The sequence below is a fragment of the Bos indicus genome, chromosome 2 (genome assembly GCF_029378745.1).
Source record: "Bos indicus isolate NIAB-ARS_2022 breed Sahiwal x Tharparkar chromosome 2, NIAB-ARS_B.indTharparkar_mat_pri_1.0, whole genome shotgun sequence".
NCBI lineage: Eukaryota > Metazoa > Chordata > Mammalia > Artiodactyla > Bovidae > Bos > Bos indicus.
This window is the reverse complement of record NC_091761.1, coordinates 91,437,371-91,449,904: the sequence shown is the minus strand read 5'-3', so window position 1 is coordinate 91,449,904 and position 12,534 is coordinate 91,437,371. Positions and strand designations below refer to the sequence as shown.

Here is a 12,534-nt window from a genome sequence, read left to right as displayed (position 1 = left end):
ACTGCAGGACTCTACCCCTTCCCCCATTATCCTCTATGCATAACTTAAGGTATAAAAACTACTTTGGAAAATAAAGTGCGGGCCTTGTTCACCGAAGCTTGGTCTCCCCATGTCGTTCTTTCTCTCACCTTCTGGCTGAATTATTCAGCCTCTTTTCTCCACTGAATTTCCTCACTGAGCTATCCTTATTTAACCACTCTTTATATCTTTAATTAACATTTAAGTAAGCTGTTGTTTCCTGATTGCCGAAGCCGTCTCTCCTTTGAAACCCCTGGATCCACCGGGGCTGGACCCCGGCAGTACTGCATGTTTACTTTTTTAGCCATGTTTCTATTGGGGCTTATATATATATATATATATTTTTTTTTTTTTTTAAATAAAGAGCTTTGTGCCTAGCTGGTTTTTAAATGAAGTCCAGGATATATCTTTCTTCAGTTCTAAGTGATGAGTACTCAACAGTTTTCTGGTGACCTTTCTTCTGTGAAATATTACACAGTAAAATAAGAGAAAACCTGAAAATGGTACTCCCAAACACCAAATCTGGGCTCCAAATGGTATCCTAAAAACCTATCAGGACAACATGCAACTTACCAGAGAATTTAATTGTGGATATCTCCCCCCAGTACCAGATCATTGCTGATTATGTAACGAACAGATTAAATGCTTTCAATCTATGTTGGGAAATTCTTTTTTTTACCCTCTTTTAAGCCATGGCCATAAAAATTTTATCATCAATACTCTCATTTGTATCACAGAACTGTATTATGATCTGCTCATCCATTTGTTTTGCACAGTATTCTACAATACAATGCAAATATTAGATATGAGTCATATAGGTTTTTACTCTAGACACAAAGCTAGTGCATCTGCTAGAAGCTTATGTGCATCTCATTTATGAATCTTGAATTTGTTTATGAATTTTGGTTTATGAATCTTGGTTATATACATTAGATGGGAATGCTAACAATCTGTTGAGCTTCATCTGAAAGTGTTAAATCAATGAGTTCAATAATTTTGGCTATTAACATATGACTACTGAACTGTCAACTAAGAGGATTCTGTAAAACTGTCATAAATTCTAAGATCCAGAAATATTTGTTAAGTCATAGTTTAACTCAAAAGTCATAGGAGCATATGGGGTTGAAGCACTGAAGACAGAAATCACACTCACAGAATTAGAGTGCAGGTTCACACACAGCCTTGGAGCAGAGACAGTCAGGGCAGGAAGGAGCCAGAACTTACAGGATGAGGTTTGAGAGGGTTAGAGAAGAATCAAAACACAGAACTCAGATCTGGATCAAAAAAAAAAAAAAGGAAAAGGTTTGTTGTGTCAGTATGAAATTAACTTACTTTGGAGTGGTAACTCTGGTAAACACCCCTCTTCTACAGAAAACCATTAGTAGGGAGGAGGAGGATGCTCAGACTACGTCCTCTTCAATCATGTTCTTGATGATTAAATATTAATTGGTATTTCTGACTAATAAATAAGCTAAGTAACTGGCTTGTGCTAAGGGGTTGACAATATAAGCCTGAAACACATTTCTCATGTATGGACACAGTCTATGCGCCAAAGCTTGAACATATGATGGTAAGAAACGTCAAAATTGGGAAATAATTTCCACTTTGATTTGCCTTTGATCAGACAGGAGAAGAAAAAAAACACAATACAGATAAACAATAAAAAAGATCGAACATTTGGGACATAGAGCCTATGATAAAAGAGTAAAGAAATTTGAATTACTTAGTTTAAAGCAAAGAAAGAGTAATTAAAGCTTTTAACAATAAAAAGTACTGAAAAGCATAATCACTGGAAGCAAAGCAAAGAGAAAATGGGTAAAATTCTCTGGAGATATACAATTATATACCAAGATTCTTATGGACAAATTTAAGGTATTTAAACAGATAGAAAGAAAGATTCTGACTCATGAATGCTTAGACAAAGGTAACATAACTGCTTTCAGGAGGACAATCGGGTGTGACAGGACCAGCTATGACAACCCAAGCAGGCAGCCTGAGAGGTCCAGAGAACATAATAATACAGAATAGTACTGACAACGATGAGAAGGTAGACATTTGATATACAAATCTCCTGATGGCCCTGTGAATAGTGGCTATCAGTGAGAAAAGGGAACTGGAAAGGAGAAAGACTAATCAGCAGCTATGAGTAAAAGCCTTGTTCAGTTTCTTTTCGGAAGTAAAACTGTGCAGAGAGGAGCCAACATAGTAATTAATGTTTCTAGTAAACTCATTTGGAAGCCAGTGAGTTTGAGATTTGATCCAGACTCAAGCCAGTCTCAAATCTTGAATGTAAAGTGTGAGTTCCAAACAGAATTGGAGAATAAGGGGGGGAAATGGCATTAAGCATTTATCAAATATAATTTTTAAAAAGTAGATACTGTAGGATGAATCAAAATGGTATCCTCTTAAGAATTATCAACTATTGTACAACTCAAAAAAGTCACAAAAGTGCTTAGAATGTGCAGTCTGAACATTTTTAGAAGGAATGAACATAGTTAAGGTCAAAGAAAACTGACCAAGTAGCGGCTACATGCTAAATCCTGTTAAGTTCTTGAAAAAGCATGTCCTCATTGTGATGTCTGGAATCTGCTTAAATACAATCCAGAAAGAAAACAGGGGAGTTAAGTAGGGGAAGATAAAATAAGACTGCATCAAATTTGATAACTGTTAAAAAAAGTTTAGTGATGAGAATATGGATGTGTGTTATAGTATTCTGTTTTTATTTAAAATTTCCATGATTTTTTAAATTATTTACTCTATGTAATGTGAGAGACAGTGGGATGTATTTGTGTACTTGTGAGTGTATGTGGGTTTACTCTATATAGAACAGAAAGGACTCCCATGTAACCTTCCAAATGGGACCAATAAAGGCCCATCAACTATAAAAACCCTGCATGAAAGAAGTAACACATTAGATAAACTGGAAACATTAACAAGGAGATACAGTTTCAGAGGAGCAGGAAAAATATAAGGAGTGGGGGGAGCAGGAAACAAATGGCAGGAAAACCTCAAGCAGAGGCAGGAAAGGTATTTTTTTGAGCACTGACTGTGTTGTAAGACTTGATGTTTGGAATTTTACATCATGATCTCATATAATCCTCACAGCAAACTTGTAATGTGGATGCTATTAATATTATCCTCAACTTAAGATAAGGCAATAGGACTTTCTTGGTGGTCCAGTGGTTAAGACTGCACTTCTAACGCAGGGGGCATGGGTTCAATCCCTGGTCAAGGAATTAACATCCCATATACTGCACAGCGCAGGCAATAAAAACTCACAAAGGTCAATCATGCAGATACTAAATGACAGAAATAAGACTGAAAGCCTTTTCTCCAAACTTAGTGTCTCTGCTCTATACCATATTGCTATTTCCCAAGAAGCTACATAAAACATACAACAAAATAAATAACTTTGAGATGCACTGAGTCTGCATGCCATAACTAAAGATTCTACTTGCTGCTGGTTTTGAGTCGGGTCGGAAAACAAAGAACAAATCTATTGATACAAATCTACTGCTCTAAAAATTTCTTCAGGTTCTCCTATCATACAGAATGAAGTCAGTCAGAAAGAGAAAGATAGATATCGTATTCTAACACATATGTACAGAATCTAGAAAAATGGTACTGAAGAATTTATTTACAGGGCAGCAATGGAAAAACAGACATAGAGAACAGACTTATGGACATGGGGAGAGGGGAGGAGAGGGTGAGATGTATGGAAAGAGTAACATGGAAACTTATATTATGACTGAAGTGAGTTAGCAGCAGCAGCAGCAGCAGCATATTACCATATATAAAATAGACAGCCAACGGGAATTTGCTGTATGGCTCAGGAAACTCAAATAGGGGCTCTGTATCAACCTAGAGATGTGGGATGGGGAGGGAAATGGGAGGGAGATTTAAAAGGGAGGATATATGTATACCTGTGGCTGATTCATGTTGAGGTTTGACAGAAAACAACATTCTGTAAAGCAATTATCCTTCAGTTAAAAAATAAATTATTAAAAAAAAGTAAAGAAACATAAAGTTTTAATTAAAAAAAAACTTATTCAGTTTCTCTTCACTCCCATCATTCCAACTTACAAAGTAAGTCTAGGTATTAAAATTGTTTTGCTTTTGTTTCTGTTTTAGAATTTTAGGAGAATAAAAATCAGCTGAGAAAGAAGGTAAGAATAGCAAAGACAAAGAAACACTAAGAGCCAAAATACACAGATGGTCTCCAACCTACAATTTTTCAACTTTCAACAGGGCAGAAAAGCAATAGGCATTCAAAAGAAACTATACTCTGAATTTTTTTTTTTTTTTGATCTTCTCCTGGGTGAGTGATAGGAGGTGCAATACTCTCATAACGCTGGGTGCAACAGCAGCCAGTTTAGTCAGCCACGTTCGTGATCATGAGAGTGAACAGCCCTTAAGCATACAAACATTCTGTCCCCAGACAACCATCTGGTTTTCACTTTCTGTACAGTATTCAATAAACTACATGAACTATTCAACACTCTATTATAAAACAAAGCTTAGTTTTAGATGATTTTGCCCAACTACAGGCTAGCATAAGTGTTCTGAGTGCATACAAAGCAGGCTAGGCTACTAAGTTATGATGTCCGGCAGGTTAAGTGTATTTAAATACATTTTCACCTTATGATATTTTTTTAGTTCACGATGGGTTTATCAGGACATAACCCCATTATAAATCAAGGAAGATCCACATACTATTATCTGTAAAACAGAAATCCAGGTCAAACTAGTTTACCTTTATAAGGAGAGCAAAATTACTCCGCAGACAATTAGTCACACCATTTTCGTACAATTTTTTCCTCATGTGGTTTTCGCTCACGTTCCCACTATCAGACTGATACCTTAATAATGACTTCAGCATGGTTTCAAAAGGGTCCACTGAAACAGACATGATTAAACATTTCTAAGTCAGAGTAATCACTCAAAAAAAAAAAAAAAAACCTCCAGCAAAAGAACAAAGATCAGAAAGGTATGGGACTATAGCAGAGAGGCCAGGAACTTTTTTTCCATAACTCCCTTGTCTTTTCTAAATGTGAACAGTTCAAGAGACAATAAAAATTGCCAACAAAACAATCTGGTAAATTGGGAATTCCACAGTAAACCATTAATACTCAAATAAATTTTCTACTGCATGACAGCATGTATCTTTGTAAAAGAACTCACTCCACCAATTTTAAGACAAAATTGATGTTGTATGTGTAATTGTCGAGTATTACAGTTAAAACTACTTAGCTGAGTCCAAAACCTTTTCTTTTCTCCTTTACTCACTTTTATGTGTTTCTTCAATGACTATACTGTTTTCACACACACACAAATACACTGTCATTTTAAACAATTAAAACAACACAGTAAGATACTAAGAAAATAAATTCATCTAAATCTCACCACACAAGAGATACTCACTGTTAAATATTTGAGGTTTTTGTTTTGTTTTTAACAGCTGTTAACATTTTTTTTACCAGTGAAAGACAGAAAAATCTGTCAGATTTTACAAAGAACTACAGTCCCTTCTTTCAGAGTACATCTCTCAGTTTACTCTTCTAATCATTCAAATACCATTTACAAGCTCCCAACTCACCACCACTGGACTATAAATTTCACAGGAGCAGAGGCCATGTCTGGTTTTACTCATCTTTGTATTTTCTAACAGAAACAGCCTTCCACATTGTGGAAACTTAGTGATTAAGAGCACAGACTCAACCCAGACAGCCTAGCTTCATGTCCCAGGCAAGAATACTGGAGTGGGTTGCCATTTTCTACTCCAGGGAATCTTCCTCATCCAGGAATCAAACCCACATCTCCTAAATTAGCAGGTGGATTCTTTACCACTGAGCCACCTGGGAAGCCCGAATGCTCTTATACCTTTACTCTTTCAGATGTACCCTTGAACTATTTTTTCAGGTTCAAAAAAAAAAATCCTATTGGCATTTGCACTGGGATTTTTTTCACATCTGTCTATAAATTGAAGGAAGAACACGATCATTTAAAAATACTGTGTCTTAAGTGAAGTGAGGTGATTAACATAAAGATTCAGCACAATGTCTGACATATAATACAAAGTATTTAATAAATGTTAGCTATTCCTAAGAGCAGTGTATGGACCTTCATTTACAGACATCTATTCTTAAAAGATAAGGATCAGCTAATTAGAAAGAAAATCAGGCTTACGTGTCTTATTGGGGTTGATATGCTGCTTTAGTACATCAACAGTGCCCAAACTAACCACAAGGCGCCTGCCAAACCAGAAAGAGACCACAGGCCCGTATCTCTCGTGCAGATTAACCAGGAACTCGTGCAAACTTCCACTGTTCACAATATCTGGAAGATTACCATCTCTGAAAAATCAGCAATATTTGACAAAATAATTTAATATGGAAGAAGCAGAAAAACAAAAATACTAGTTGAATCTGAATTAACTGTGTGAACAGATGAAAACAAAGATAAAAATCAAATTACTGCAAAATCCAAAACTCTATTATATTTGACTTCTCACTTTCAGTAGCCACATTTAGATATGCATTTGTCTGATATTTTGAGAATTCATAACACTTCACATCAACAAAGCTGCACAAGGAGCATCTGACTTAGACACTGGAAAAACGATCCAATTTTGCAGCACCTCATTCTGAGACAGCAGTGGATGCCACCACTGGCTATTAAATCACAGGTGAATTTAAATCAGCTATGGCAATTTTTTCTTATTCCATCTTAATCCTATCTTTCTATTTTCAACACTCTCTGGCTAGGGGAAGTGAAAGAAATTAAAGGCTTTGATTTATACAGGCTTCCTTTCATTTATTAACAAAGTTTAGGTGGTATGCCCAAATACAACTTTAAAGAAAACAAAGGGACTAAATAAACTGAGCAATCTAAAGATATGGTTTAGTTTTTATCCAAAAATTAAGAGCTGACTTTACCTGATTTAAAAAAGCCAAAAAACCAACTCACTTTTCTTCTGTTGGAGTAATGCCTGGAATTCCTGCAGCTTGTCTGGAAGCCTTAGAGAAAAAAATTTAAATAATTTAGTATAATGAATGATCATATATCCCATAAGTCACATGTGTTTTGCCAAGACATGTGCAGGACTTTAAATGATGGTTATTCAATTTGGTTGAATTTCAGAGATTATTTCTATATTAAAATAAAAAAACTGGATTCTTTGTACTGAAAAGAATTATCCTAATATTCCTCCCCTCTGTCAATTAAACTAAGGTGTCTGAAAAATTTAACATCCATTATATATCAATTAATATATAAAACTAAGTACATTTTTCTTTGTTCTGAGACTATAAATGGTCTCGTCTGGCTCGGCTTTCAAAAAATTTAATGTCATAATTATAATAGTGTCATTCCTAAAATAGTTCTCCTCTTTCAAGTCAAAGAATTTGTCAAAATACAAAGTGATATTCATCTTTTAGGGCTTCCCAGGTTAGTGTAGTCGTAAGGAATCCGCCGGGCTTCCCTTGTGGCTCAGCTGGTAAAGAATCCGCCTACAATGCAGAAGACCTGGGTTCAATCCCTGGGTTGGGAAGATCCCCTGGAGAAGGGAAAGACTACCCACTCCAGTATTTTGGCCTGGAGAATTCCATGGACTGTTTAGTCCATGAGGTTGCAAAGAGTCGGACACGACTGAGTGACTTTCACTTTCAAGGAATCCACCTGCCAACCCAGGAGACACAGGAGACTCAGGTTTGATCCCTGGGTTGGGAAGACCCCCTAGAGTAGGGAATAGCAAACCACTCCAGTATTCTTGCCTGGAAAATTCCATGGACAGAGGGGACTGGCAGGCTACAGTCACAGGGTCACAAAGAGTCGGGGTCTCCATGATTGCACAAGTAAGCTCACACACACATTTATCTTTTGGTTTAATGTAGTTATCATTATCAGAGTCATACAGTCAGAGAGACCACCTGGTATACAAATAAATAACAAAATAATTTATAGCAAATTGTTAAAGTGACAACCTCTGAAGAATGAACTATAAAAAAGTTGGGGGGAATTTTAATTTTTTTACAATTTTGTACTGGGTTTATGGTTACTGTATTTAGAGGTGAGCATTTTTATTTTAAAACAAGCATATCACTTTTAAAATAAGACTTCTTATAATTTTTAAATTAGCTAAATATCTATAGAAAAAATAATCTAAAATATTCAACTTTAGAATCAATTCTGAATTTTGTCTAATATTTTAAGTAGTTATTAATCATAGTTTGGCATTCTGCCCCTTTCTCCCCCTGCTGCTGCTAAGTCGCTTCAGTCGTGTCCGACTCTGTGCGACCCCAGAGATGGCAGCCCACCAGGCTCCCCCGTCCCTGGGATTCTCTAGGCAAGAATACTGGAGTGGGTTGCCAGTTCCTTCTCCAATGCATAAAAGTGAAAAGTCAAAGTGAAGTCGCTCAGTCGTGTCTGACTCTTAGCGACCCCATGGACTGCAGCCTATCAGGCTCCTCCGTCCATGGGATTTTCCAGGCAAGAGTACTGGAGTGGTTAACATTATATAAATAAATATTTATTTGAACATTTAAAGTTTAAACTGTCTTCCATTACATATTCAGAATTGTATAATCATGTTCCTACCATAGGTTGTAAAACATCTAGGCTATTTCTTTCGTTTTCTCATTATTACAGGTAGTGCCATGAAAATCACCGTAAAACTTTACTTTTTCCTCCTTTGGATTATGTATGCCAAGAGATACACTAAGTTCAACAGTACTAACAAAGGAGTTTTACAGTTTCTACTACATACTACAAGAATACTATCTAGACAATAGTATGTGTAACTTGCATTTTAACTGATGACAACGAAACCTACAATGTAAGATTTTGTCCTACAGTCTCATCAACAATGGAAACTCGTCAAGTTTAATGTATAAAAAGTGGGGGAAAGAATGGAAGGAACTCCATAATAAAAGTCAGTGATACTAAAAACAACAACAACAAAAAAGACCCTACTTGTTATTTTCTAGGTTGAAGTTATTAATGACTGAAGCGAGGTTCCTGACTTCTCTTCAAATATGGTAGACTGACAACACTCATCAGTGATCTATTCCTGAAATCCCACAAAATGAAAGTGAAGAAATAAAAAAGGACAAAATAAGGATAAAGAGAATGGGAGAGGAAGCAACAGTGGATGAATAATCTGACCAGTTTTCTTGGAAGTGTTAGTTGTTGGAGCAGTGATTAGTTGACCTTGAGAGGCCTCCTCTGGGGTCTGCAAAGGAATCCTCCTTTGCAGGATCCTCCTTTGCTTCCCACAGGAAGCAATCAGATTTGTACTTGTAACCACAAAGGCAGAGTAAGATGCAAGACTTTAACAATAAGCAAAAAGTCAGTATACAGATCCATTAGACATCATTCTTGTAACTGCCATCCTTCTGGAAAGATACCTTAAGATTCCAGATTCAGGAACAACAGGTTGGTGGGTGGCATCCCCAATAATCTTAAGCGAAAACTGTTTCCAACCTACAATTTTTTTTTTTCCCCAACCTACAATTTTATACCATGCCAAGCTATCATTCAAGTGTGAAGCTAGAAAAGATAAGATTTTCAAAAAAGCAAGATTTTGAAAAAATTTTCATGCACACTCCCTCAAGAAATTATGGAAAATGATGCACTGCAGCAAATAAAAGAATTTAAACAGAAAGAGAGAGAGACTCATGTAGCACCCAGGAAACAGGGTATAAAACAAAGGAAAAGAGAATATCAATTCTGAATTTTTTTCCCATAAAAATAAATACAAGCAGAGACATTACTTTACCAACAAAGGTCCATCTAGTCAAAGCTAAGATTTTTCCAGTAGTCATGTATGGATGTGAGAGTTGGACGATAAAGAAAGCTGAGCACCGAAAAATTGATGCTTTTGAACTGTGGTGTTGGAAAAGACTCTTGAGAGTCCCTTGGACTGCAAGGAGATCCAACCAGTCCATCCTAAAGGAAATCAGTCCTGAATATTCATTGGAAGGACTGATGTTGAAGCTAAAACTCCAATCCTTTGGCCACCTGATGCAAAGAAGTGACTCATTTGAAAAGACCCTGATGCTGGGAAAGATTGAAGGTAGGAGGAGAAGGGGACGACAGAAGACGAGATGGTTGGATGGCATCACTGATGCAATGGACATAAGTTTGAGTAAGTTCCGGGAGTTAGTGATGGACAGGGAAGCCTCGTATGCTGCAGTGCATGGGGTCAGAAAGAGTTGCACGTGACCAAGTGACTGAACTGAACTGATGTCTTTGAATATTTGAACAAGCTCATTGAAAAGCATTATGACAGAAATGCTGAGATATTTGCTCCAAACTACTGACAGGCACAAGTAAAGAACCTCTATGCAAATACTAAGTACAACTGCTCTTCTCCGCCCTAATCACAGGTCTACAGCTCCAACAGCAGGCATGCAGAGAGCCTCAGAACTCTGTGTGCTCTGGATAAATGGCTCCCACACCAGATTCCATGTTTCAACATGAGAAATGAAGAGTGAGCCCCAAAATACCAGGCAAAACATTCCCCTGTGCTTCACTACATTCACAACTCTGAAACAGCTAAAATAATGAGATCAATCCCCACACCTGGCATGCCCCTTGCAGAACCCAGCAAAATTTTAATCTCTCTGATAATCACAGCCTCACCACTATCATCTTCCTTGAGACCATCCAGATTGTTATTATGACATTTTCCCTTACATACATTAGACACCACACTAAGCCCAAGACTACCATCCCCAGGTCTTCCTTCATCCCCTAGACTTTTTATTCCTACAGAAGTTTGTCTTCTTTCCTGATCCATCTGTCCCCAACTCAAAACCCCACCTGATCTCAGCCGTTCATTCCTATGGTTGCACTGGGCCTTGACATTATCAGTAACTTTACCATTCCTGGAGTTTTAACATCAAGCTTCCAAATCTCCAAGCACCTCCTATTTCTCCTTCTATTTTTAATATCTTGACTCCAAAAACTATTTTTACCCCAAACAGACTGTTAACCCACTTACTCCTATACTCATTTTCCAGCCATCCAGCTCAGATTCCATTGTCCCTTTTAATCAGTCTCTTGCCCTGTTTCCTTTTCTCAAAAGTACCTAGCAAAACACGAACCCTAATTAAATCCAACATTCTGTCAACTGCCCTGATGCCACATAGTTGAAGGAAAACAGCTGAGGAAAAACACAGCATGCTGCCTAGTCTTATTTTATTTTCATGAATTTCAAGTGAGTTGCCTGGAAATCTCCTTTCCCTCACTCTCCTGACCTAGAAGGCTATTTCTCAGAAAATAAAGACACACTGAAAGTTCCAGATTGGGTAGTTCTAACATTCCAATCAAATTCATTTACCAGCAAGAATATTTAAGGTGTTCTGTCAATATCAGTGATGTGTTTGCCATTATTCTGTTGCTTTACAACTTTTTCTACAAAACCACCTTGCTTTGTAGATGATTCCTCATCCATTAGTTTCTTTGTTTTCAGAAGCATCTTTTGAGGCTGAAGAAGGTAAGCAGAGAAGGAAAGGTCAGGAGGAGATTTAGAGATACAGCAGTTGGCTGTATGCTCCTTCCACAACCCCTTTAGCATGTGAGGCCCAAGACGAACAAAACCCGGTCCGGACCTTAAGGACTTTAGATTTCAGGAATCAAAGTCGAAAGACAGACGGGAAAGCAGGCGACAAAAGAAACACTGGGGGAAAATCCTTGGGAATGGATAAAGGCGACGAGCAGCCTGGAGTTTCCTCTCAGACACGCTAGAAAATGGAAGTGGGGTGGGCACAGTTACTGCTCGAAAGCCACCGAAGCACTTCGGACCCGCCCTGCACAGCGGCGCGGCGAGGACAGGGAGGCCGGACCCACGAACCAGCCCTCAGGCCCCTGCGGCCGCGCCCGCTCCACCGAGCCTCCGTCCGTGCTTCTCTCGGCGTCCGAGGGTGGTCGAGCTTCCTGCCCCGCTCAGTCTTCAGCGCTAGCCGCGCGCGCCCGCTAGGGGTCACGTGCTCCGGGAGCGGGGCAGGGCGGGAGCGGGAGCTGGAGCCCTCCCCCGGGGCCCGTTCCCTGCGCCCGCTGCGGGCTGCGCGACGTGGATGCGGGCGGCGGCCAGAGCCCGTGAGGGCCGGGACGGCGGTTACCGGGTAGAGGTAGAGCACCGCTCCCACCAACGCCAGCAGGAAGGTAACAGCGAAGATCGCGAAGTCCAACATGGTGCCTCCGCCCGGGAACCACGTTTCAGTTCCGCGCTCCGCTGCAGCGTCCCAGCCTGGCGGCACCCGAGGGACAGAGGGGTGGGCCGGGGCGCCCGCGGGACTTGCGAGCGAATAGGTCGCCCGGGCGTGGCCTGGGTCGCTGTGGGCGTGGCCTGGGTCGCTGGGGGCGTGGCCTGGGTCGCTGGGGGCGTGCCGTGGTCACCCCTGCGGTCGGGCGGCGAGAAACAGCGAGACCCGAGGCGGGATTCCGGCGGATTCGACTCCGAACACGCCCACGACTCCCGGACCGAGTTGCTGAAGAAAGAGGGACCCCGCCTTC

General features: G+C 39.4%; 1 protein-coding gene across 1 annotated transcript in view; it reads right to left on the bottom strand.

Moving 5' to 3' along the window:
• The window catches only part of CYP20A1 (cytochrome P450 family 20 subfamily A member 1), a 44,137-nt gene extending 31,789 nt beyond the window's left edge, over window positions 1-12,348 (bottom strand). Inside the window, exons 1-4 of the mRNA XM_019975417.2 lie at window positions 12,141-12,348; window positions 6,985-7,034; window positions 6,205-6,371; window positions 4,772-4,914 (exon numbers count right to left, since the gene is read on the bottom strand). Of these exons, the coding sequence (XP_019830976.1) occupies window positions 4,772-4,914; window positions 6,205-6,371; window positions 6,985-7,034; window positions 12,141-12,212 (432 nt within the window). The 5' untranslated portion in view covers window positions 12,213-12,348. The remainder of the gene's footprint in view (window positions 1-4,771; window positions 4,915-6,204; window positions 6,372-6,984; window positions 7,035-12,140) is intronic.
• Between the last annotated feature and the right edge of the window lie 186 nt (window positions 12,349-12,534).